Here is a 27965-nt window from a genome sequence, read left to right as displayed (position 1 = left end):
TGATCAACTGTGATAGACTAGATTCTTCTCACCAATAAAATGGTACAAGAAAGGTCCAGGGGACTCGTGATGGAAAAGGCTCTTCGAATCCAGAAAAAAAAAGAACTGTGGAATATGGATGCTGATTGAACCATACTATTTCTTTTGTTTTTGGTGCTGTTGTTTTTCTATTTTGAGGTTTTTCCTTATTGCTCTGATTCTTCTATTACAGCATGACCGATGCAGAAATATGTTTAATATTGTTATGTATATGTATGTGTGTATATATACATATACATATATATGTATGTGTGTATACATATACATATATACATACACACACATATATATACAAACACATACATATAAATACACACACACACACACATATATATATATATATCTATCTCCTATATCAGATTGCTTGCTGTCTAGGGGAGTGGGAGAGGGAGGAGAGGGAGGGAGAAAAAAATTGAAATTGGAAATCTTATATCAACAAATGCTGAAAACTATCTCTACATGTAACCGGAAAATAATAAAATACTTTTATTTTAAAAAATAAGAGCAGGAGAGGAAAAAATAACCAAAACAAACAAAACAAAACAAAACCCTCTGGCCCCAGTTCTTGAGGTCAGGGAAGAAAAGTATTTGTTCTCTGTCCATAGCATTAAGGATTTTATATTGAGATCTGGAGGGACCTTAGAGATCCTCTTTCTCCTCACTTTAGATAAGAAAACTGAGGAAGACGTTTAAGTGACTTGCCCAAGGTCTCCCAGCTAGTAAATGTCAGGGATGGAATTTGAAGCCAGGTCCTTGGACTCTAAGTCCAGTAAAGACTCTTTGTGCTTTCCTTTTGATGGCATTAATGTCTCTCCTTTTTCTGAGTGGGGAGCTTCCAGTTGGGCTACAGCGACCCTCTGTTTGTCTCTCTTTCCTCTTCTCCCCTGCTAGATTTCTCTCCTTTTCCCCACCAATCTCCAAAGGGCAGGGTGACTGACCATAGAAGATGAGGATGGTTCCAGGTCCTTCCCTGTTCCACCTTGAGGACCGCCCCAGAGGCCTAGCTTGGTCTATATCACTCGAGGAAGGGCACAGATTTGGTAGGGGATAGGAGAGATGGTTATCCCCATTCGGAAGTCCAGGCTTAGCTGGGTGTCTGGGGGAGCCTGGAAAGTGAAATTCTGGAGCAGACAAGTGAAGAAAAGGAAAAGCTCAGCTCGAGCCAGCTGTTCTCCCAGGCAGACCCTCTTTCCTGAAAGGCAAGATCAGAAAACAGTGAATCCTATAATACCTGGCACAGGCAGTAGGTCTGGCTAGGGGGTCTAGAGGGCCTGGGTTTGAATCCTACCATTGGGATGGGCCTTAACTCTATTCAGTGACTTGTCCACATTTATAATCTTCATAATAATCAGAGGTAGAATTTGAACCCAAGTCTACTCCATTCTATATCAGGTACCATATCTGCCATGCCATGCTACTGCCAACCTCAGAGACTTAGTACAGTGGGAATACTTCCTCTGTAAGCAGAGAACCTGGGTTCAGATCACACCTTGGATGCTTCTCACCCAGGTGGCATTGGACAAGTCATCTGACCTGAGTGGGCCCAAGTTTACTCATCTGTGGAAGGATGGAGTTGGACTATGTGAGAAGGATGAGTGAGGCTGCCCAGCTTGTTAGGACATTGGCGTTCCCATCTCCATCCCTACGTACAGGCTGATTCCCCAGATTAGTTGGCACCTGCTCCTCCCTGCTGCCCATTCAAAACCCCCAACTTCCTTCAAGGCTCAGCTCAGAGGCTGCCTTAACTTGGTTTTTTTTGTTGTTGTTGCTGGGGTTTTTTTTTGGTTTTTGGTTTTTTGGTTTTTTTGTAGGGCAATGGGGGTTAAGTGACTTGCCCAGGGTCACACAGCTAGTAAGTGTCAAGTGTCCAAGGCTGGATTTGAACTCAGGTACTCCTGAATCCAGGGCCGGTGCTTTATCCACTGTGCCACCTCGCTGCCCCCTGGCTGCCTTAACTTGTAAGGGTATTCTCCTTGCTGAAATTCCTTTGTATTTTCTTAGGATCAGAATATTACAGATTTGAGGGTGTAAGGGACTTTTCAGGCCACCTATTCCAACCCCCTCACTTATGAGAGATGAGAAACAGGCCCAGAGAGTGTCTGAGTTACCCCAAGTCACACAACTAAGAAGAGGCACAATTAAAACTTGGATCCTCCGCCTTGGAATTTCTGGGATACTTGGCTTGTAGTTTCAGAGCTGGAAGGAACCTTATTGGCCAACTAGTCCAATTCCCCCCATTTAAAGGTTAGGAAACTTGGAAGTTTAAGGAAGATGGCCCAGGGATATCCAAAGGGTGAGTACCAGAGTTTGGCGGCAGTGGCTAGGCCTGTGGAGATCCAGGGGTCCTTGCAATGAGATGAGAATATGAACCTTTCCTCACTTTAACCACATTGCTATACTATAAAGAATGCCAAACAACCCTCTCTGTCTCCATAGATGAGTCAGGGTCAATCACCTGCCATGTCCTTCCCAGACTAGCTGATAGGTTTACTTTTTTTGGTGAGGCAATTGGGGTTAAGTGACTTGCCCAGGGTCACACAGCTAGTATGTGTCAAGTGTCTGAGGCCGGATTTGAACTCAGGTCCTCCTGAATCCAGGGCTGGTGCTCTATCCACTGTGCCACCTAGCTGCCCCTGATAGGTTTCCTTTTACAGTGGTTGCAGGGGCTATTTTGGTGAATACAATCAATATTCATTTCCCAGATTTGCGGAGACCATCTCACCTCAACATCTAGGAGTCATACTGGACAGAACACAGGGAGCTGGGGTTGAATTTCATCTTGGACACCTCAAAACTGCGTCCCTAAGCAAATCTCACCCCCTCTGAGATTTCGTTTCATCATCTGTAAAACAGGTATCTGTAGTACCTGCCTCATGGGGTGACTGTGAAACTCCAAAGGGATGTTATCTGTCTGGTGGGCTTTAAAAAGCTATTTGTAAAGGTGTGCTAGTTTAAATTTTGTGCTAGATTTTCACAGTCAATGAATATTACTAGTCTATGCACCATATGATTGTGGGTTTCAGGGAGTGAAGTTTACAACATTTCTATGTTAAAAATATTGGTTCTCCTGTTCTAGGGCCTCCTTCCTACTGAGTGTAGCTCACCTATTGAGAAAGGCAGAAAGGACTCTCTCTTCTTAAATTGACCATTCTCCAGAAAATGTTCCGGGTTGAAGGTTTCTGGTGTAGTCCACTCCTTGGGGTCCTTGTGCAAGGCAGTCAAGTTGGTTATCAGTATGGTCCCCTGGAAACAAGAGGAAATAATGGAATCCAAGGAACCTTGAGGTAGAAGGGTCTGGCCCACCCTCTCAGTTTTCAGAAGAGAGCCTTGAGGGCCAGTGAGGGTTAGAGAACTGCCCAAGGATTCACAGCTTTTTAGTAGCCAAAACTGTTGTAGAACTCAAGATATTTTGAAACAGGGTCTCACAACCTGTGACCCCTTTAGAAAGCTGGCCAATCCCATGGACCCCTTCTCAGAATCATGTTTTAAATGCATCTAATGAAATACACAGGATTACAAAGCAAACTGATTCCATTTGAAGACAACTTTCACAATCTAAACAAAACCAAACAAAATTTAAGAAAATGAGTTCATGTTCTCCAAGTTAAGAAGTCTTGCCTTAGAGATTTATAAGTTTAAAAGTGGAAGGGATTGTAGAGGTCATTGGGTCCATCCCTCTCATTTTACAGATGAATAAACTGAGACCCAGGGAGCTGGACTCCCTGAAGGTCACCAAGGTTGTGTCAGAAGGGGGAAAAGAATGCAAACTGCCTAACTGCCTTACCCTGTACTGCCACTCCTGGGCAATTGTGATGCCAAACAGCACTGGGCAATTTGTCTTCCAGTTGGCCTCTCTCCCATCTGGAACCTAATGCCTACCTATGACTTAGCTTTTGAATGAGTAAGTTTCTGGGACAGCCATGTGCCTTAAATTAGAAAATTCTTTCAGAACTCCTGTAAGAAATGATGGTTAGAAATGTCAGAGAATGTGAAAGACCAATGGGACTAGAGATGAGGGAGCCCATTTAAAGTTTTTGATACAGTTTGGTTAGCATACAGGAGGAGAATTGATGTAGAGCTGGGAGGCTTCTTATTTTGATAGATGAGGAAGCTGAGAGTGACAGGTGACATGACTCATCCAGGGTCTTACATCTCAGGATTTGAGCCCTGGTCTTCCAGACTCCAAAGTTAATATTCTCCCCACTCTTTCTACTTGTCTTTCTGCCTCCATAGTCAAACTAAATCTTTCTTACCACTTCAACCCAACACATTCCTCTCCCCAAAATATTCCCTTTCTTATTCTCTCAAGACTCTCTAAATCCTGTCCATCCATCCATCCATCCATCCATCCATCCATCCATCCATCCATCCACCCATCCATCCATCCATCCACCCATCCATCTTTCAAAGCCCATATCACTCGTGTCATCTTCTGTGAAGCTATCCTTGACCTCATCCTATCCTGAGCCCTCACTCCTCTAGACTTTCCTATCAACTCTATACCACACGCTCACTAACTAGCTGTGTGACCCTGGACAAGTCACTTCCTTTCTGCCTGCCTCATTTTTCTCATCTGTAAATAGAGGGTGATAATAGCATCTTCCTTCCAGGGTTTTTGTGAAGACCAAGGGATATATATATATATAAAGTGATTTGTAAACCTTAAAGTGCTTTATAAATGGCAGCTCTTCCTATGCTTATTATTGTTGCTGTGCTCTGTATTCTTCATTGAGTCTTACATGCATTTATCAACTCAGTAGATGAAAAAGAAATGAAAGTTGGTTTAGAAGACCCAGATCTAAGTTCAGCAACACTTAACTCAGTGCCTGGCATATAGTAGGTGCTTAATAAATGTTTACTACCTGGTATTGTGAGGTTGCTATAAGGGAAATGCTTTTGGAAGTACTGACATGCTATAAAACTGGGAGTTGTCATACTGATTCATCAACGTGATTTCCATTTGGTTTCCATGTCCTAAAATTGCTCCTCTCAAAATTGCAGACTGGATTAGGGCCTGCGCCCCAAGAAAGGGTGTTGGCTGAGCTGCCCTTACCAGGTCCCTTGGGTACAATCCAGGGAATGGGAGATGCAAAGATCTCCTTCATAATGCTGTGCTCAGTGTCTGTCTGAATCTATTTACTCACTGTGACTGGACATCATTATTGTTGAGTAAACATGTTTGTTTTGCCAGAAGAAGTTGTGAAAGGCCCAGGCTGGACCCATTATGCTCCTATCACTATAGAATACAGAACAAGGAAAGCTATTGGCCCACTGTTCCCTCTGTGGGTGGCAATGATGTCTGGAAAAGCAGGGCAGACTAAGCAGGCAAAGACTGGAAGTCAGATACTAGCTATGACAGATACTCCCCGGTAGCCTTGGGTGACAAAGATCACCCTCCTCAGCTGTGTGATCTTTGTCAAGATGATCCTGAACATTTCTTCTAGCCCAAACATTCCCTTTTCTAAGGGTCCCCCTTTCTCTAACACTTCATTTCCTAATGTTCTTTGTTTTGGGGTACTTTCTACACCTAAATTGCTATTGTGATTAATAATAAAAATTAGCTCACATTTATATGGTATCTTAAGTTTTGCAAAGTGCTTTTTATAGGTCATCTCATTTGAGCCTTACCTAATAAGATCGATACTATTGTTACCCCTGTTTTACAGATAAGGAAACTGAGGGCAAAAGATGACTTGCACAAAGTCATAGAGCTAGCAAAGGCTTGATTCAGGATTTGAATTTAATTCTTTCTGAGTCTAATTCCTGTGACCTATCCATTGGACTACTTCTCTTTAATTTCCTATGTTTGAAGCCTCCCAAGCTCTAAAATTTTTCTAAACAATCACTAAGATGCAGTCCTAGAGGACTGTCACTGAATTTGCGAATGACTGAAATTAAAGAGGTATAATTAACACATCCACATCCACATATATATGTATGTATATGTATGTGTGTATGTATATGTATATGTATGTGTGTATGTGTATGTATATGTATATGGATATGGATATGTATGAGAGAGAGAGAGAGAGAGAGAGAGAAAGAAAGACAGTTCATGCTCCCTAGACCAAACTCCTTTGTTATACACTCTATTTTTGGTTTCACTCCTTTCTACCCCATGTATCAGAATAGATGGAAACCATGGACCCCTTCAGGTTGAGAGAAAATGCCACTTACCTTTGACACATGGTAACCTGCCACTGTGGTATCAATTGCAGCCATCCTGGGCACGTTGAATGGAATAATATTGCCCATTCTCTGAACTTCATGAATAGCTGCATTAGTGTAGGGCATCTTCTCCTTATCAGCCATCGTGGGCTGCCGGGATTGGCCAATCACCCTGTCAATCTCAGCTTGTATTTTTCCTGGAAAGAAGAGGGAAAGTTTTTTGAGACCTGGATAATAGCTAACATTTATAGGAGTATTTTAAACTTTCCAAAACATTTTATAAATATTATCTCATTTGGTCCTCATAACTATGGCAGGAGAACAGTGCCATTAGTATCTCCTATCTATGGATGAGGAAACTTAGGCAAACAGAAGTTAAATGACTTGCTCAGAGTCATAGACATAGATAGATTTGAGCTCAGGGCTCTTTCCCCTGCCATCCAATTTTCTCTGATCATGTGGGAGAATTACAGACACCTGTGGTTGGGTGAAAATTTGGCTTGACACTTCACCAAAGGTGTCAACCCCTATACCCTGGAAAGGTAGAGACTTGATTGATTGATGTTTGTGTTTGGGGAAGGTATCCAAGAATGTGGTACCATGGAAAGCCTGCTGGAGTTAGAGATAGAAGATCTGCATTCTTATTTCAGCTTTACCCCTCACTATTGTAGTGTCCTTGGGCAAGTCACTGCACTGCTTGGGGCCTCGTTTTGCCTCTACCTAAAATGATCAGATTGGACTAGACTGTCTCTAAGGTCTTTATGTTTATTTATGTATATTATATTTACTTATATAGCTTTACATTTATTGTCCGATGATCTCTGACTTCCAAGTCAACCAGATATATAAGGTAGTTCTGAAGAACAAGATGGTGATTCTAGAACAAAGATAATTTGTCTCCTATGTGACCTTATGTCTGTTAAAGCATTTGTGATGAATCATGTAGATAGAAACAAAGTATTTCAAGTCAAGTCAAAAAGAATTTATTAAGTACCTACTGTGTGTCAGGCACTGTACTAAACTATAGAAAAACAGAGAAAGGCAAAAGACAGTCCCTGCCCCCAAAGAACTCCCAGTCTAATGAGGGGGGCAGCATGCAAACAAGATACATGCAGGATAAATTGGAGACAATCACAGAGGAGAGGTACTAAGATTAAGGGGCACTGAGAAAGGCATTTTGCTGAAGATGAGCCTTCATCTTGGACTTGACAAATGCCAGGAAAGTCAAGAGGCAAATACGAGGGGAAGCATTCCAGGAATAAGAGGACAGCCAGAGAAAATTCCTGGAGTCAGGAGATAGAGGTTCTTGTTCAATGAGATAGCCATGAGGCCAGTGTCACTGTATGGAAAAGTGTGTCAAGGAGTAAGATATAAGGAGACTGGAAAGGTAGAAATGGGCCAGGTTAAAAAGAGCTTTGAATGCCAAACTAAGCATTTTGAATTTGATCCTGGAGTTGGTAGACACTAATGTTTATTGAATGTGTGTGTGTGTGTGTGTGTGTGTGTGTGTGCCACTGGAATTTATTGTTTGGGGAAAATTACTCAATGGTGATTGAATGGAAGACGGATTGGAGTAGGGAAAGCTTGAGGCAGGCATACCCAACACAGGCTATTGCAGTAGTCTAGATGTGAAAGGAGTGGGGCCTGGGCCAGGGCAGGGTAGTGTCAGAGGAGAGGTCATATTCAAGAGATGTTCTGAAGAGAAAATTAGTAGGTATTGGCAACAGATTAAATATGGTGTGTGTGAGATCATTAAAAGTTGAGGCTAACTCCTAGGTTGTAAGCCTAAGAGACTAGAACGATGGTGTCACCCTCTACAGGAACAGGAAAAGTAGGAGTGGAGGAGCACTTAGGGCAAAAGAGAATTAGTTCTGTTTTGGACATATCAAGTTTAACATGTCTCTAGAAATCCAGTTTGAGATGTCCAATAAGGAGTTGGAGATAGGAGACTGGAGGTTGACAGAGATCAGGCTGAAAACATAGATGAGAATTATTATCATAGAGATGATAATTGAATCCATGGGAGCTGATGAAATCACCAAGTGAAATAGTATGGACAGAGAAGAGAAGAGGGTCTAGGACAGAGACCTGTGCAATAAGAATACATGTGATCTACATGCACGTGTGACCTGGATTCACATCCAGAGGCTGAGAAGAAAGGGGTCAGATATATAGGAAGAGGAATCAGAGAGAGAGTGTCATGAAAAGCTAGGACAAAGAGAGTATCAAGGACAAGAGGGTGATTAACAGTGTCAAAGAGAGGTCAAAAAGGATGAAGATTGACAAAAGGTCATTTTATTTAACAGTTCAGAGATCATGAGTTACTATGGAAAGAGTGGCTTCAGTGTAGCTTGAACAGGTTCTCCAAGGGACCAAGATTGGAGAAAGGAGGAGAGTGTGCCTGGTGCAGAGGAGATGGTCTGGGAGGCATCAAGGGATCAGGACTCAACTTAGATCTGTAATGGTCTAAAATTCTAGCTATGATGTCTAAAATCTAATGAGTGGTCACCTTAAATTAGAAAACGTATAGCACCAATCTTTGGGCATTAAGTATTTATTAAAGTATATTAGAGGTTAGTAAAGAGAAACACATGGATAAAGTATCCCTATTCTGCCTGTCCCTGCCACCTCTGCCACCAAGCCGAGGTCCCGCAAATGAAAAAGGCTGCTCCTCCGTGGCTTCTCCCAGAAACCCTTGAGGTACAGGAAACAGGGCTGTATAACCCCCCCACACACACACACACACAAAGAGCTCCAAGCTCATTGGCTGGTAACTTTGATTGACAGGTCCCACAGGTAGCAGGCATCACTTCTGGACACCAACGTCACATGGTTTCTTTTCAGGCCAGAGCTCACTATGTCCCTCCCAGCAGGGGGTGTCATTCCAATTCTCACAGGTACAATATCAAGAAACTGAGCTCATGAAGCAATTTCAGAATTTGTGAATTCATAAAGTGGAGAATTTGTGGGTAATTGCCACATCCATTAAGAGTAGCTTATAATCAAGTTAATGTTTGTTGATGGGGTGATTCTTAGCACCTTCTATCCATTTCACATCATTCTGCCCTGGTCATTATAGAAGCAGGAGCTGACTGCACAGGGCTGAGGGTCATTTTCTATTACTCTTTGTGTCCGGAGATGCTCTGGTCTCAGAAATCAACACCCAGTGTCTAGCATCCTGGATTGAGCTGCTCAGCTACACTGGGCTGTAGGATATATGTCACAACTCTTGGGATTATGTTCTATGCCTTTCAATTCAATTCAGTAAACACTTATTAAGAGCCAGTTACTATTGTGCTAAGCCCTGGGGTTATAAAAAGAGACAAAAGAGGGTGAAGTCAAGGAGCTTGCCTTTCCATCATGGTAGAACCTGCTAGAGCCATCCACTGATAAAAGCTTTGAGATCGCAGGGTCACCCCAGTGAAACATTAGAGGAGAACTTTGTAGTGGTCTTTCTTACCTCAAGCTCAACTTATGCTTCCTGCAACTTCCACCCATTGCAACTACCCACAAAGGCCAAATGGAATAAACGTAATCCCTCTTTTACATACATCCTTCAAATACTTGAAGAGCCCCATCATATCTCCTTGAAAACTATGACATTTTTGTCCCTATTTTAAAGATGGGAAAGCGGAACCGCAGAGAAGTATCTTCCTTCTGTTGATTCTCTCCTCTTCATTCTGTCTTTATCTTATTTGTCCATAGATGTTTTTGTGTTGCCTCTCCCATTAGACTGTGAAGTCCTTGGGAACAGGATGTGGTTGTTTTTTGTTTTGTTTTTTTGTTGTTTTCCTTGCCTTTTTATTTGTATTCCTAATACTTAACCCTATGTATGGCACAGAATCGGTGCTTAATAAATGCTCATTAACTTACTGAAATACTTTGCCCAACATCTCATGACTACTTTGATGGAAAGCCTGGACTAAAAAGGAAACTTCTAATTCAGTTTTCTTTTGACCCCAGATCCTTGCAAGGAGGGAAGGATTGTGTCATTCTTTGTACTTATGTCCTCAGTGCCTGGCACAGTAGATATATAATAAGCACTTGATTTGATATCGGTGATGCTAAATGGTTGCTTAGAATGCTACTTTGGAGTATTGCCTCAAATAGGTAGAAGGAATCTGCCATTCTGGGGAATCCTTTAAGAAGAACCAAAATGTATCTGGTTCACTGGTGTCCAACCAGGAAGCACTGGATTTCTCCACACCTGACGATATGCAAATCCATATTCACTCTATGGATCCTTGGTCTAATCTTTAGCTGAAGGAAGACATGATATATGTCATAGTATACTAGACAAGGAAATTGAACCTTTGATCGTGCTTTGGCTTTCAGAACTCTTGGAGCTCTTGAGGGAAAGGCAGGCAGGTGTTCTGGGACATAGAGCCCCAGGCTTGAAATCAGGAAGAGTTGCATTTAATCCCACCTCAGATACTCCCTACCTTCAAGGCCCTGAGCAAGTTGCTTAATTTCTCTCAGCCTCAGTTTCCACATCAGTAAAATGAGGGTTTGGACTTTAGGATCTCTAAAATACCTTCCAGTACTAAATCTAAAAAATTTATGACCTTCTGTATACTGAATCGATAATGTCTCCTTTACTTAAGTATTTCTATTTTAAAATCTATGGAGATTTATCATATTTAATAGGATACAAATATATTTTAAAATGTTACTTTTGTTATCACATACCTTTTGTTTTTCTTTTCTTTTCTTTTTTTTGGTGAGGCAATTGGTATTAAGTGACTTTCCCAGGGTCACACAGCTAGTAAGTGTCAAGTGTCTGAGGCCAGATTTGAACTCAGGTCCTCCTGACTCAAGGGCCAATGCTTTATCCACTGTGCCACCTAGCTGCCCCCACATACCTTTGCATAAAAAATAGTCATGGTGCACGAAAATAATAATGAGGATGATGTTGATGATGAAAAATATCTACTATTTATGTAACCTCTTAAGACATACAAAGCACTTTATGTCAACTTGTTTGGTCCTCAGAAGATCCCTGTGAGGTAAGGGCTATCCCCATTTTACAGATGAGGACACTGAGGCTGAGAGAAGTTATATGGTTTGCTCAGGGTCACACAGTAAGTGTCTGAGGCAGGATTTGAACCTAGATCTTCCTGACTCCAAATTCTGCACTTTCTCTACTACCCTATGCAGCAGCGACAATCATATAGGGAGCTGAAAAGAAAAATAATGTTAGAAAGGGGCAACATGATTATGAAGGATGGCAATCCTAGCTCGATTCCAATGAGAATTGATAGAACATGATGTATGTACAGTCCTTGGCAAACTTTCCAACTCTGTAAATGGAAACTCTTCTGGGTAGAATTCTACAGGAGTGCATAGACTGGCGCCATCACTGTACCTTGGATCTCTGGATAAAGAGCCATATACAGCAGAGCCCAACGCAGAGTAGTTGAAGTTGTCTCTGTTCCAGCAAAGAAGAGATCCAGGGTGCAGCAGACTAAATTTTTTTCATTAAAACTAGAATGCATGGTATCCTTAAATTAAAAAGGCAATGGTCAGGTGGTTAATAAAAAAAAAAATCTGGCTGTCTCCAAGCATGAGGAGCTCCACCTCAGTGGAGCCTTGGGAAAGTCAAGGCAGCAGATCCTGTGCTTCCCTTTAACCCCCAAGAATACAGTATGTCCTTTTAAGAATGAGAATTACCATTTCTGTTGGGCTGAGAGCTTACCATATGTACTTTCTCACCAAACCTGTGCACATAGGTAGCATCTTCATGTTACAGGTGAAAAAACTGAAGCTCAGAAACCAATAAGCAAATTGTCCTGAGTCACATGGCCAATAAATGACAGAAAAGGACCATGAATTCTGGCTCCTGACCCCAAATCAACTACACTTTGTAACATCATGCCATGGCTCAGCCCTCTGTGCATGACCTCCCCTACCCAGTGCCATATACAGGAGGGTAAGGACACAGGGGTCAACTTTTTAGAACATGATTATGAGGCCAAGGGATTTTTCTATCATCTGGCCAGGATGCATGCTGGGTAGAAGTGCCTAGTGTGCTAGAACCATAGAATTTGAATCTGTACTTGTATTTATCCTTTCCCTCATCCATGTCCCCCTCCTATTCTTCTTCTTTCTCCTCATTTTTACTCTATTCCTTCTCTTTCTCCTTTTTCATTCTTTCTCCTCCTATTCTTTTTCTCCTCCTCCTCTTTCTTACTTTTACTCTATTCCTTCTCTTTCTCTGACATCCTCCTCCTCCTCTTTTTTATTTTTACTTCATTCCTTCTCTTTCTCCTTTCTCATTCTCCTCCTTTCTCCTCCTCCTTCTTATTTTTACCCCAAAGTTATCAAATTCGAATAGAAATGGGACCACTAAAACAGACAGAAGAATACCTGGAAGCTACATATTGACTTCTATTATCTCTGTTCTGATATTTTTTATTTATTTTGTTAAATATTTCTAAAATATATTTTAATCAAATTCTACAGTATTCAGGAGTGGTGTGGGCTGCAATGCTGCCCACATGATTGATGATCAGAGAAATTCCCAAAGGTGGCTATATTTTGATTGCATATATAAGAATGATAATTTAACTTATTTTTAGAGTGTTTTGAAGTTTCCAAAGAATAAACACACAATAGTTCTGGATAGAATAAGGGGTACACAGAATATCTTAGTTTTATTGATGAGAAAAGTGAGGTGAAAAGGAATGAATTCTTTTTTTTTTGTTTTATTTTTGTTTTGTTTTTTTGGTGAGGCGAGTGACTTGCCCAGGGTCACACAGCTAGTAAGTGTCAAGTGTCTGAGGCCAGATTTGAACTCAGGTACTCCTGATTCCAGGGCCGGTGCTCTATCCACTGTGCCACCTAGCTGCCCCCAGAATGAATTCTTAAAGATGAAATATTAGGGTCAAGACTTGGAGACAGAAAGAGCTGAGTTCAAATCCCACCTCAGATTCCTACTACCTGTTGACCGGAGCAAGTCAATTAAGCTGCCTGTGCCTCAGTTTTCCCACTTATAAAATTGGGAGGTTGAACCCAAAGAGCACTATGATCCCTTCCAGTCCTAAATAAAAATTGTTCTCCACTAGCACACTCTGTTTCTTATACTCTTTACCTCTCAGGGTTGTCATTTATTGTGAGGCAGATATAGAGTTTTGAAAACTTTAACCCACTTATCCTCTCACCCTACCCTGTTTTTTTGTTCTGTTTTGTTTTTTGGGGGGTGTTAAATACTTAACACCCACTTTCTGTGTTGTCTCCATTACCTTGGACAGCTCCTGCAGGTAAGCATCAATGAAGTCCCGGGTCTCCTCTGGGTTCAAGTCTTCCTTGTGTTGTTTGATCACATGTTCTACAAAAGACTCTAGCTTCTTCCATTCTCTAAAGAGCTTCTGGTGAGATCCTGGCAGGAATTTCATTATCCGAGGAAACATATCAAAGACCTAAATAAAAAAAGATGTGGGGCGGGAAAGAGAGATGAGTGCTGGTTCCCATTAGGCTGCCCTGTCAGGATACTTGACCTTTTTGTGTGTCATGAATTTACACTCATTCTGTGTCCAACCACTTTCAAAATCCACCCTCTCTGTAACCACAGTCTCTCCCCGCCATACCATCGCTCTCATAATACAAAGGTTGGCATCCAGCCATCTCTTGTCTTATGTACCAGGTCCTTGGCCATGTCATTATACATCTATAGAGACCTTTTGAAATGTCACCAATCACCACCTTCTTCCAGGCGGTCCCACAACCTTCCATGAAGGGAGGGACAGATTCTTTCCAGGGAAATTGTTAGCACTTAGGCCTGTGTTTCCCTCTTAGCCCCACAGAATTCCCTTCTACTGAATTTCCATTTTGCTTCTCTTAGGGAAATGAAAGCTGATGTTCTTTACCCTTCTAAAAATGTTTCTTCCATAGACAGACTCCTGAGGAGTTAACTGAAATCTTGAGTCAATGATTCCTTTGCTGAGGCTCACTCACTGACCAACTAGGAAGTAGAGTAGATGGAGTGCTGAAGTAAAACTCAGGAAGACCTGAATTAGACTCTTGTTTTCCATTTATCCCTATGTTTTTCTCATATTTATTCTTTTTTATCATAAAAGTATTTTATTATTTTCTAGTTACATGTAGAGATAGTTATCAACATTTGTTTCTATAAGATTTCTAGTTTCAAATCTTTCTCCCTCCCTCCCCTCCCCACCCAGTACAGAAAGCAATCTCATATAGGTTATATATGTACAGTCACATTACACATATTTCTACATTAGTCATGCTGCAAAAGAAGAATCAGAACGAAAGGGGAAAAACTCAAAAAACAAAAACAAAAAAAGGAGAAATAGTGTGGTTCAATCTGCATCTAGATTCCACAGTTCTTTTTTCTGGATTTGGAGAACATTTTCCATCCTGAGACTTTTGGAACTATCTTGGATCATTGTATTGCTGAGAAGAGTCAAGTCTATCACAATTGATCAACACACAATGTTGTTGTTACTGTTGTAAATATTGGAATGATGCCACCTGCTGGAGACTTACTGTAGAAGAGTTCTGCCCATGAAGTGAAGGTCTTTGAGGGCAAGACCAGGAGTCTTTTCTTTGGCATCAGGAAGTGACGTTGGGTAGTAGGAGGAAGAAGGAAGAGACTAGTGCTCTGTCTCTGGCTTTTTCCTCTGGACTCTGGTGGAGAGCAGAGCTAGAAATGTGCTCTCCCTTTAATAGATAGGAATCTAGGCTTTTCTCTCTCTCTTTACCAAATTCTTATTCTCCTTAATAAATGCTTAAAAACGTAACTCTTGCTAAAGCTTATAATTTATTGGCGACCACTTATTAGATATTTTAGACAGATTAGCTAGAATTTTAGCCCTTAACACTGTGTACAATGTTCTCCTGGTTCTGCTCATCTCACTCAGCATCAGTTCATGTAAGTCCTTCCAGGTTTCTCTGAAATTGACCTGCTCATCATTTCTTACATCACACTAGTATTCCATTACATCCATATACCACAACTTATTCAGCCATTTCCCAATTGATAGACATCCCCTCAATTTCTACTGAATTAGACTTCTATCTCAGACACTTATTAGCTATAGGCTAAGTCATTAAATCTTCTCAGCCTCAGTTTCCTTATCTGTAAAATAGAGATAATAATAGGAACTACCTCAATGGGTTGTTGTGAAGATCTAAAGAAATCACTCAGTCAACAAGCATTAAGCCCTTACTATGTGTCAGGCACTGTGCTAAGTGTTATAAATGTAAAAGAAGGGGGAAAATGGTTCCTCTCCTTAAGGAGCCCACATTCTAATGGGAGAGAAAACATGGAAAAAACTAGGTTCAGGCAAGATTTATGCAGAGTAGTCAAAAGGCATCATCAGAGGAGAAGGCACTAGCAGCTAGAGGGACCAAGAGAGACATACTGCAGTAGAAGGTAAAATTTGAGCCGATTCCTGAAGGAATCCAAGCAGTGGAGGTGAGAAGGGAATGCATTCCAGGCATGAGGTTCATCCAATGCGAAGGCACAGAGGTGGGAGCTAATATATATAAAGTTGTTCACAAATCATAAATATTAGCTCTTAGATTATCATTTCTTTCTCTGTGTCTCTTTTCTCTATTGTTTTCTCTCTTATTCTATTTCTCTAGCTGCCTGTGTCTCTTGTCTCTGTCCCTCCCTCTTTTCCTGCTTCTCTCTCTGTCTTTGTCTCTGTATGTCTCTGTCTCTCTGTCTGCCTCTGTCTCTCTGTCTATTTCTGTCTGTCTCTGTCTCTCTGTGTCTGCCTCTGTCTCTCTGTCTCTGTCTCTGTCTCTGTCTGTCTGTCTCTCCTGACCTCCTTCAATGGTAAGGATAAAAGGATAAAATCAGATATAATCCCTGGTTTCCTCCAAACTCTGCTCAACTGAGTGCTTCTCCATGAAGCCTTTTCTGGTCTTCCTGCCTTCTAATGATGCTCCAATCAAACTTTTCCATTATATTTATTTATTTGTATATGCAGTCATGTGAGGGCATGTTGTCTCCTCCAACAGAATGTAAACCACCTGAGATCGGGGCTGTTTAATTTTTATTATTGTATCCCCATCTCCTAGCATAGTTCTTGGCATACAGTAGGTGCTTAATAAATGTTTGTAAATTTGTAATCTTAGTAAGAAACGGAAAGCTGTATGGATGGTTGCTTCCCATTATTTGGCAATCATAGTGTTCTGGAAAAAAATAGGTCCCCCAGGCATGTTCTTTCATGTCACTGTTTATAAAAATCTCCTTGTTTCTTGACTCTTTCTTTCTCTGTCTCTTTTTCTGCTTAGAGGAGCTCATGCAAAAGCTTGCTCAGTCCCTTCCAACCTCTCACAGCCAGGTCCATTTTTTTTTCTGGTGAAGGAATTACATGGCTCTATTGAGGCTCAGTTGCCCACCACCCCAGAAGGGGTGGTCTGTTACCTGACACTCCCACGTGCCTTGAAGCACAGTAGCCTCATCCAGACTCTTCAGCAGGTCCTGAAACTGGGAATTATGGTACTCAAAGCGGTGCCCGAAAGTGATGGAGCAGATGATATTGGAAACAGCATTGTTGATCTGTAAGTGGGGGTCAAAAGGTTGTCCTGTTGATGGGAAGAGAAAGGGGACAGGCTACTCTTCATTTCACTCATATCTTTTAAAGGAATCTAGCAGAACTTTCTACCTTTTCCTCTTAAACAGTTTTCCTCACTTTCCCTCCCCACATACTAACACACATCTGCTTTATTATTGTTGTCTATGGCCAACTACTGTTAAAAAGATGTGATAAAAAAAGGGAAAAACAATACCCTTTCAAAAATATTTCAGTCAATATTTTTTATGTAATTGGCATATTTTGTTTCAATATAAGTTACCTATGTGGTTTTGGACAAGTTACTTTATCTGTCTTTTCCTCTATTTACTCATCATGAAATGAGGGGGTTGGATTGGAGGGTCCTTCTAGCCTCTATGATTCTTTATCTGAAATATGATGTGCATATGTTCACAAAAGTGTGCCCATCTGTGCAATGGGCATGGACACACATGTGCATGTATTTCCATAGATGTATGTGTGTATATTCCAATACCTTTGACTATATATACTTGTGGGCTACTTGCATACATGTGAGTAGTAGAGCTGAAATTACAACTGGAAATGCTGGAATGAAAAGAAAAGATATGAGAAGGCAACTAAGGAAGGAAAACCATACAATGTATTTTGTAGGGTACTGGACCTGGAATCAGGAAGATCTGGGCATAAATCCTCCTTCAGACATTTATTAGCTGTATGTCCTTAGTTCTAGTGCCTTCTAACTTGATTATTTCCAGTTTCTCCTGTTTATAGTGTGTTTTTATATAGTTGTTTGCATGTTGTCTCCCCCCTTAGACTAGGAATTCCTTGAGGACAGAGATTATCTTTTTCCTTTCCTTATGTTCCCAGAATTTAGCAGAGTTTCTGCCATATAGAAGCACTTGATAAATATTTATTGACTGGCTGACCTTGGGCAAGTCACTTAACTGCTCCACTCAGTTTATTTCTCTGCAGAATAGGAAGAATTGGATTGATGGTCTCTAAGTTTTATTTTTACCCTAAATCTATAATAAGAGGAATCAGCAGAGGAGGAAGAGAAAGAGGAAGTAAATGAGTATAGGAGAGAGGAAGAAAATTTAAAATAAGAAGCATAAAAAGAGGAGGAAGGATAAAAGAATGAGTCTGTAAATGAAACAACATTGTGAAAAGAAAGATAACATGGATAGACTTAAGAACTTGGAGCAATGCAATAGCAACCACAATTCCAGAGGACCAATGATAACATCTACTACCTACCTCCTGGCATACAGATGATGGACTTATGTTACACAATGAGATTTTACTTTACTATGTGTATTTGTTACTAGGGGTTTGTTTTTTTCCAGTGGGATGAGGAAGTAGAAGGAAAGAAAAGAAAGGATTAATTGAAAAAATGATAAAAATTTAAAAAAATAAAATGAAGACAGCAACGTGTATACACACATGTATATATGTATATATGCAGATATGTATGTGTGTGTATACACATGTATGTATATATATACATGCACATACACACAAATATGCAGAAGCAATTGAAAATATCTCTGCCTGTGATCCAAGGCAATCCAAAAAGACTTTTTTTTGGGGGGGGGGTGAGGCAATTGGGTTTAAGTGACTTGCCCAGGGTCACACAGCTAGTAAGTGTCAAGTGTCTGAGGCTGGATTTGAACTCAGGTCCTCCTGAATCCTGGGCTGGTGCTCTGTCCACTGGGCCACCTAGCTGCCCCTTCCAAAAGACTTTTGATGGAAAATGCTCTCCACATCCAGAAAAAGAAGTATGGAGTTAGAATGCAGATAAAAGTATACTATTTTTACTTGATTTGTTGTTATTTTTAATTTCTCGTGGTTTTTCCTTTTGTTCTGGTTCTTCTTTTACAAAATGACTAAGATGGAAATATGTATAATATGATTGCATATATGCATATACACATATACATACATGTGTAACATACATACATACACATACATATAACCTATAACTGATTGATTGCTGTCTTGGGAAGGAGGGAGGGAGAAAATTTTGGAGCTAAAAATCTTGCAAAAACGAATGTTGAAAACAATCTTTACATGTAATTGGAAAATTTTAAAATGCTACCAAAAAAGAAAACAAAAGAAAAAATATATCTGCCTGCTCAGTGCTCACCTTTTTCTTCCCTGATAGCCTCAATGAGATACCTGGCCTCCTCTCGGATCCGATCTTCCAGGGTCTTCTTTCCCAAACCAAAGTTCTTTAAGGTCATTAAGGCAAATCTTCTTTGCTGTCTCCACTGATGGCCATTAGACATGATTAAGCCTAAATAGTAATAATAATTTATATCAATATTTCAAAATATCTGTAATTTTACTGGTATGGTTATCCCCTCTATGAGCAATTGAATGCAATTGAAGAAGTAATTTAAAAAAATACCTACTGTGTGCCAAGCACTGTTCTGGGTACACCAATAGAAAGGACTACATAGTTTCTGTTCCCAAGGAACTCACACACTAATTGGGGAAATACCACTTAAAATTTGACTGTCGGGCACATGGAAATACCTGGAAGTCCTAAAAATGAAGCAGAGGGAGATGTCAAGGCCCAGAGGTCCTAAGGGTCTCTTAGTAGACTATGAACCTTGGGGTACATAAGTATGAGCTTCTGATTTCCTCAGTCAGAGATGACTGGCTGCTGGACAACTTTCTGCTTTGGGGAAGACAGCTATGACCAGGGGGAGGAGCCCCAGTCCCAATCTGGAATGTCCAGATCCACTCTGAGCATCCAGAGCCATCTCATGTGGCACTTGCTGACTACATCAGTGTCAGGGTCCAGGCAAGGCAGTGACACCTTGGGCTATGGGTGCCACAAACACACTCATTGCTCCTCCACCCCTGCTTGAATCTGGAAGTGACAAGGCCCCTCCACCTTGCTGACAGTACAGCGTTAAACTGTCAACCCCATTTCTCTCTACCCAAGACTGGGAAGTAGTGTAAGACAGACTGTGAGATATTCCTTTCCCAGGAAGTATCTTTGCATGAAGAACTTGGAGACCAAGACATAGAGTTTTCAAGAGGTGCCCAAAGGGGGAAGGAAGGAAGGAAGGAAGGAAGGAAGGAAGGAAGGAAGGAAGGAAGGAAGGAAGGAAGGAAGGAAGGAAGGAAGGAAGGAAGGAAGGAAGGAAGGAAGGAAGGAAGGAAGGAAGGAAGGAAAGGAAGGAAGGAAGGAAAGGAAGGAAAGGAAGGAAGGAAGAAAGGAAGAAAGGAAGGAAGAAAGGAAAAAAGGAAGGAAGAAAGGAAGAAAGGAAGGAAGAAAGAAAGCAGAGAGATGTATCTGGGCCAAGAGGACTCATGTGAATTCACAATAGTTGGAAATTTCACATTGTACAACCTGATCAGTTCACTCCAGTTTAACCCTAATCGGAGAAATAACAGTCAAAGTTTGACTGTAGGGCATATGGAAAGACCTAAAGATGGAGCAGAGGGACATGGAAAAGCTTGGAAGTCCTGAAGGTCTATTAGCAGACTATATCCCTTGGGGTTTATAAGTAACCTACAGTAAGTAATAAGTTATTGTTAGATTAAAAAGAGAGCAAAGGAGTTAGCAGAAAGTTACCAGAATTGTATTGATGTTATCATGTGAAAGAGAGATTAGCTTTTTTTCTCCTTGGCCTCAGAGGACAAAATCAGAAGCCATCAGTGAGAGATGTAAGTGGGAGAACTGAAATTGGAGGGAAGAACAAACTTCTGACCAGTTAGAATTGCCCCACAGTCTCATGGGCTTCTTTGAGAGGTCTTGGGCTCTCCGTCCTTGGAGGTCTTCAAACAGTTTGGATGACCATTTGTTGGGAATGTTGAGAAGGAATTCTAATTCAGGTCCTGAAGTACTGGACAGCTGCTGAAATTCCTTATGCCTCTGAGATCCCTTAATTCTCTCAAATGTCAAAATATCCACACTGAGCCCTTTCAATCATTCACATATCAAGCATTTATTAGGGATTCAAGATGAGCAAAGCTCTGCCTTAAGTGATAATATAGATAAAGGCAGTGTTGGAGTAGCTGAGGTCTCATGGAATTAAAATTTCCATCTATTTGGGAAAGTAAGGCAAAAACCCTTCCATAAATGCATAAATTTCACTCAACAAACTTTTATCATTATGTTCCCCTTTAAGTCTTTTTTTAATATCATCACATCAAAATCAACTTATACCCATACCCTCTGTCTATGTGTATTCCTCCTATCTGCCTTACTAGAGATATAGTTCTCAAGAGTTACATGTATCTTTTCCCCATGTTGGGATGTAAACATTTAACCTTATTAAATTACATGTTTTTACCTCTGTTTTACCTTTTTATGTTTCTCTGTATTCTTGTATTTGAAGATTGAATTTTCTGTTCACTTCTGAGCTTTTCATTATGAAAATTTTCCCTGAAAAATTACACTTAAATTTCTGGGTAGTACATTCTTGGTCATAATCCAAGTTCCTTTGCCCTCCAGGATATTATATTCCAAGCCCTCTGATCCTTTAATGTTAAAACTGCCAGGTCCTGTGTAATCCTGATTGTTGTTCTTTGATATTTAAATAGTTTCTTTCTGGCTGCTTGTTGTATTTTCTACTTTACCTGATAATTATGGGATTTGGCTATGGTATTACTTGGAGTTTCCCTTTTGGGATCTCTTTCAGGAGATGATCAGTGGAGTCTTTCAATGGTTATGTTTTCCTCTGATTCTAAGACATTGGGGCTGTTATTGATAATGCCATGAAATATGCTGTCTGGGCTCTTTTTTTATCATGTCCCTCCAGTGGTCCAATAATTCTTAAATTGTCCTTCCTGGATGTATTTTCCAGGTCTGTTGTTTTTCTGAAGAGGTATTTTATGTTTTCTTCAACTGTATATATTTTTGATTCTGCTTTACTTCTTCCTGTTGTCTCATCAAGTTATTAGCTTCCATCTATCCAATTCTGATCTTAAGGAATTATTTTCCCTAGTCTGTTTTTGTACCTACTTTTCCATTTGGTCAATTATATTGTTTAATAAGTTGTTTTCCTCAGTCAATTTTTGTCCTTCTTTTTCCAAGCTATTAACTCTCTCTTGAATAACTCATTTCTTTTCCCAATTTTTCTTCTACCTCTTTTATTTGATTTCTAAAATCATTTTTAGGTCTTCGAAAAGGCTTTTTTGATTTTGAGACCAATTCCTCTTCCACTTTGAGGCTTCTGATATAGTCATTTTTACACTGTTCTCCTCTTCTGAGTTTTATTTTGGTCTTCCCTGTCACCTGAGTAGTTTTCTATTGTGAGGGTATTTTTCTGTTTCTTATGCACATTTTATCCTATTCTGTGCCTTTAAAGTTGAGCTCTGCTCCTGGGGGTAGAGGGTCCACTCTCCCAAGCTTCTTTTGCTCAGAGTCGGGAGCCTAATCACTGGCTTTCTGCTCAGAGGCCTCAGAAGCATAAAGCTTGCTCACTGCATGGGGATGGTCGATCCTAGTTGCACCTGTTGTGTAGTGGATACCCTCAGGTCAAAGATTGCCTTCTGCATTGAAGTTGTGGGCAGCACAATTGGCCTGCTGTAACACTAGCTTGCTGAGTTAGGACCAACAGTCCTCAGCTGCCGATCTATGCTGTGGCTAAGAGACTTTTACTGACTTGCCCAGACATCCTCTGCACTGAGCTGAACTCCACTTTTACCCAGGTGAGACAGATCTATCCTGAAGTCCTTCTAAGTTATCTTAAGACAGAAGATTGTTTCACTCTGTCTTTTTGTAGGTTCTGTAACTCCAGAATCTGTTTAGAGGCTTAATTTAAGATTGTTTCCAAGGGAAATTTGGGTGAGCTCAGGCAACTTTCTGGCTTCTCTCCACCATTTTGGCTCCACCTCCCCCTTTTATTATTATGCCTTGGGCACTGTGCCAAGCACTGGTCTGGGTCATTATTATAAATTAGTAGACAAGTTCAAGACAAGTACACAATTCTTTTATATCAGACATAGGGAAATTTGTTAGAGGCATGGTAAAGCTTTATGGAGAAGTTAAATGTATGAATTGGATCTTGAAACATTTGAAGAAACTAAGAGAGGAAAAGAGTATATTCCAAATGAAAGGCATAGTATTTATCATGTAAAGCTTTTGTCTGGAATTAAGAACATCTGGGTTTAAATCCTGACTGTTATTTATGAGCTTTCAGCTCACTGGCCCCATCTCTAAAATGGAGGTGAGGGGTTGGACTGGGTGACCTCTAAGTTTTCTTCCAGCTATAAATCTGTGATCCTATGACCAGACTTGGGGTGGGGAAGGGGCATTTGGGAAACAATGCCAATGCTATTTTGGCTAAAGTCTGGGAAACCCAAACTCTCACAGATTTGCCACAGATAAAGATGTAAATATTGGCTGAAAGGTCATAAATGATATAGTAAAGGATCACAGACCCCGAGAATATCCAAACTTGAAGGATCCCTTGGGCTCATCCAGTCTGACTGTACCTAACTCCAACTGGGTCCTTACTATGTTTGGCAATCCTTCTACTCTGCCCTTAATGACTCCCTATCAAAGTCTTTACATTGACTTTTCCAAACCTTTGTCTTCTCTCTTCCATTACTGAGCTGCACACCAAGCTGTACTTAGGGCAGATGTCTAAGCCACCTTCTAACTGAAGAAGATTCTCTCTCATGGCTTTCAGTTCCATTCCTCATTCCTTAAGTCTTAGCAACATCCATTTTCCTCCTCTCCTCTGAATAATGGAATAGATATCTCTAATCCATGGTAACTAGTTCATATTTGTTCCCATCCACTACCACCACCTGCCCCATCCAAGATTTTGACCAGAGGCAGATGATTTTGCTGGAACCATCATGTGGGTTAGAGGACCTACAAGCAGAATCATAAATCCATAGAGGTTCATAGTTGGAAGAGATGTCAGAGGTCATCCAGTCTAACTTGTACCAAGAAAATAACACTAACACAATAATTTGAGCACCTTTTGCTTGAAGATCTCCACTATGGGGGAATCTACCACTTTCATTTGTGGACATCTGCGATGGTTGGGAAGTTTTTCCTAGCATCAAGCCAAAGTATACCTCTGTGCAACTCTCACCCATTGTTGCTAGTTCTGGGGACAAGGAGCACAAGTCAACACATTTTCTATTAATCAGCCTTCAAATACTTGAAGGTATTAACAAATTAAACACACTGAGCTCCTTCAACTAATCCTCCTATTATTAATTTGAACCCTTCAGCATGGTTATTGTCCTTCCCCTCAACAGTATACCTCTCCTCCCACTCTCCGACATGAAGGAAGGAAATTTCAGTCTTAATATTTTTATCATATTTCTTCCAACAACAAAACTTCTCTATATATAATGGTTTGGAATTGTCTAGGAATGATGAAGGAGAGGAGTCAAAGACAACTTTCAGAGAATGTTAGAGATGGAAAATATAAATGTAATATATTAATAAGCTATATTATAAATATATTTATAATAAAAATAATTCAAAGAACTCACCAAATGATTGAAAGACATGGGATTGGGTAGGAACATTGGGACGATCAATAAACACATGGTCTTGGTTGACTAGGACCTCCTTTATCAGTGGCAATCCACTTACGAGCATAAAGGTAAAACTGCCCAAATGCAAGCAGAAGACATCACCATATTTCCTGACAAACTGGAAAAGAATTAGTTTGAGTTGCAAACTTCTCTTGCTATTAAGGCTATTTTTAATCTGTTCTCTTATCAGATGCCATCCTAGCAATATGAAACATCAAGTCCAGTGGAGTCTATTCAATTCGGTTTGATTCAACTCCACTGAATTCAGTTCAGCTCACCCCCCAAAATATCGACTCATCCAACTGTGCTATGCTAGGAGTTGGCAATCACAAATAACAAATCATTCCTTCCCTTGAGGAACTGAGAGTGGAAGGAAATGTTCTGTGCATATATAAGTAAATAAAGAATACATACAAAGGATATTCTAAGTGATTTCAGGGGAGACTAGCATCTGAGAGGGACCAGGAAGATGTTCTGCAGAAAATACCTCCCCAAAACTTTGATGGAAACTGGGAATTCCAAAAGTTTCAGGGGAAGAGGTAGTACAATCCAGGCTCTGAAGTAGGTGCTACATTCAAGGCAGTATAATGGGGTAGAAATATATGACAAAGAACAACTTAGAGTTTAATATGAGAGAATGATTTAGAGGCTCATACTTGGACCATTGGTAAGTTCATTGGAGTGGGTAAAATGTAGAGGATAGAGGCTGTTTTATTTTTGTTTTGTTAATTTCCAGTACCTCAAATAGTACCTGGCACATAGGAGGTACTTATGAAATGCTTATTAATTGATCTAGCGATTACTTGGGTCTTTCCCCCACTGACACAAATCAAAGCCTTTTCAAAACTCAGTAGATGGTCTTTGAAAGAGATGGTGAGAATACCCATTTAACACTGCTGCCAACATAGCCATGAGCTTCCCTGAACTTAGCAAGGCTGGTCCTCAGGTAGCAGACACCCTGACAGTATGTCACCACAACCTTATCTGAAGCTATTACAGCTTGGTAGGGCCCATGAATGCTGGATTTTTACTTTAAGGACCTCAGACAATGAAGGACCTCGTGTTGTTAGCATATGACAACTGTTTTTAGGGAGCCAGGGATACTTAGTCTTCAAAAATAAAAAAAAAGTGAGGTGAGAGGTGGGATGTGATAAAGGTTTATGACTTGAAATCTAGTAAGATCTGGGTTCAGATCATACTTTTGACCCCTACTAGAAACCAGTTACTGAACGTTTTCCAAGATTTTGTTTCTGTATTTGTAGGATCTATGTAAAAAGGATGTTTTGAGGGGCAGCTAGGTGATGCAGTGGATAGAGCACTGGCCCTGGAGTCAGGAGTACCTGAGTTCAAATCTGGCCTCAGACACTTAACACTTACTAGCTGTGTGACCCTGGGCAAGTCACTTAACCCCAATTGCCTCACTAAAAAAAAGGATGTGTTGAAGATCAACAGAAATAATGGGTGGAAAGTTCTTTACAAATGTGCAAGGGCTATATCAATCAATCTCATCTGGGAGGCAGCATGGGTTACTGCATAGAGACCCAACATCAGTATCAGTATCACAAAGACTTGGGCTGCAATCCCACCCCTTACCCATGCTAGCTGTATGGTTCTTAGCCAAGAACTTAACTTTTGAATGTCCCAGGTAGGAGTCTCTAGTGAGTTACTCCTGGATCCATGCTTGGCTCTACACTGTCTAACATTTTATCAATGACTTGGATAAAGGCAGAGATAGAGCACTCATTTGATTTGTAGACAACTCTGTCAGGTGGGGTAGCTGAAGTCAACCAAAAAATCTAGATGGGTTGTGGTTGGGCTGAATGCAAGAAGTTGAAATTTGAAAGGAATAAATGTAAAGTCTCACACTAAGGTATAAAAAACAATTTCACAGGTATATTTGTTCTGAAAAAGATCCAGATCTTGGCAAACTGTGTTTTCTTCAAATTTTGATAACTGCAATTCAGTATAATCAGTTTCCTATATAATCCCATTTTATGCATTTAAAACCATGATATGGATCACCAGACTGCCAGAGGGGGCCAGGATAAAAAGGGGTGAAACACTCCTTACAAAGGGGTTGAATAGACTGTGCCTAATATGAGTCAGCAGCATGATACGACAAGTTAAAAAAACAGGCATTGTTAGTATTTGGTGAACTAAATTGAAAAGAAAATTACTGGGATGGTGGTAGCACCAATGTTATCACCCAAAATTGACCAATAAGGCAAGTGAATGTCAGAGACCTGACATGGCTTGCTAAATTCTTAAGATCAAAGTTGTGGACCATAGGTTTTAACATTACTGTTGTGTTCTTGTTTTTGTTATTGTCATCCCTTTTTTAGTCTCCAGAAAGCCTATGGATCCCTTCTCAGAAGTAAGTTTTTAAATGCATGAAATAAAACATACAGGATTACAAAGGAAAACAATGATATTAAAATGCAGTTACCAGAGATATTTTTAGTTAAAAATCAATGGACCTAGGTTAAAAACTTCTGATTCAGGGGTAGCAGGGTGGCACAGTAGATAAAGCACTGGCCCTGGATTCAGGAGGACCTGAGTTCAAATCCGGCCTCAGACACATGACACTTACTAGCTGTGTGACCCTGGACAAGTCTCTTAACCCTCATTGCCCCACCAAAAAAAACAACCCCCAAAACAAACAAAAAAAACCCTTCTGATTCTAAACTTTGAAGGGACATCAGAGACAGTGAAGTCCAATTTCTGCTAGTCAGATAATCACTGAACATTAATCAAATGCTCACTATGTGCCAGGTAGTGTGCTAAGCACTGGGGATTTAAAAAAAATCAAAAGACTCTTTCAAGGAACTCACCTATCACTTTATAAATGATAATAATAACTGACATATGATGCTAATACATGTCAGTCACTGTATGAAGCACTTTACACTTATTATCCCACTAGATCAGAAACACAGAAGCTGAGTCAGAAGGGACTGACCATGTACAAAAGGAGCCTCCACGGCGACAGGCCCCAGAAGTGATGAGCATGAATTTCTCCAGGTCCCACAGGAAGTGAATGCCAGAAGGGGGACATGGACCCTCTAATTCCCAAAGCAAGAGGCTGTTTCTCAGGTAGGAGCCGAGCAGGGATGGCCACCCAGGCTTGAGGCTGCCCAATCTAGCACATTTCCCAGTGTCCCAGTTGCCTTGCCTCCTTCACAACTGGTGTGTTCTCACCCTCACATCTCACTCCTTACCTTCTGCAAGGTGATTTGGGGAGTCTTAAAGTCCATCTGGAAGAAGTTGCCCACTATGGGCAGCCTAGGAGGGCTCGGGGGAGAGTTTGGATGCTGCCCCCTCCTCTGCAGATAGTATGCCAGGATCAGGAGGATGGCAAAGAGGAGGAGGGTGTGTAGGGGGGCTCCTTCCCAGAGGGAAGGGAGCAAGGTTCCCAGAGGGAGCCGCATGCTTCCCCAGTTCTGGTGCTGAGGCCAGACAAGCCAAGCTCCTCCCTCTCCCTTCTGTAGCAGCAGCATCACCAGCTATGGGGCCACCAGGAGCAGGGTTCACATGAGATACAAAGCTCCAGCTGTGTTTGTCTCCTTGGATCTGCTGCCTGGGCTGGCTTTATGGGCTGGCCAATGAGAGCTCCAGGAGTCCCAGCCTCCCTTCTGTGCCCCAGCCCTCTGCCCTCTGTCAGGGCCTGCCTCCTGGGAACAAATACACCGCTCCCCCATCCAGGAAAAGAAGCCT

At 40.9% G+C, this 27965-nt stretch overlaps 1 protein-coding gene across 1 annotated transcript; it reads right to left on the bottom strand.

Annotated features, from left to right (window-relative positions):
- Positions 1–496: 496 nt before the first annotated feature.
- On the bottom strand, positions 497–27751 carry LOC122752550 (cytochrome P450 2J2-like). Its single transcript, XM_043999375.1, has 9 exons — positions 27470–27751; positions 24207–24369; positions 18877–19026; positions 16604–16764; positions 13449–13625; positions 11573–11708; positions 6217–6404; positions 3144–3282; positions 497–1231 (listed from the first exon to the last, which is right to left on the bottom strand). Exons 1-9 carry the CDS (start codon positions 27746–27748, stop codon positions 1050–1052), a joined length of 1575 nt encoding a protein of 524 aa, XP_043855310.1. The 5' UTR covers positions 27749–27751; the 3' UTR covers positions 497–1049.
- Positions 27752–27965: the final 214 nt, after the last annotated feature.

The sequence above is a fragment of the Dromiciops gliroides genome, chromosome 4, assembly GCF_019393635.1.
Source record: "Dromiciops gliroides isolate mDroGli1 chromosome 4, mDroGli1.pri, whole genome shotgun sequence".
NCBI lineage: Eukaryota > Metazoa > Chordata > Mammalia > Microbiotheria > Microbiotheriidae > Dromiciops > Dromiciops gliroides.
This window is presented reverse-complemented; position numbering and strand designations above follow the sequence as displayed.

Coding starts and splice junctions, on each gene's coding strand:
- LOC122752550 (XM_043999375.1), bottom strand. CDS start 27,748: ATGCTGCTGCTACAGAAGGGAGAGGGAGGAGCTTGGCTTGTCTGGCCT. Junction 16,765..18,876: donor GGCTATCAGGGAAGAAAAAG/GTGAGCACTGAG, acceptor TCCCATCAACAG/GACAACCTTTTGACCCCCAC. Junction 6,405..11,572: donor TCTTTATCCAGAGATCCAAG/GTACAGTGATGG, acceptor TCTTCTTTCCAG/GAAAAATACAAGCTGAGATT.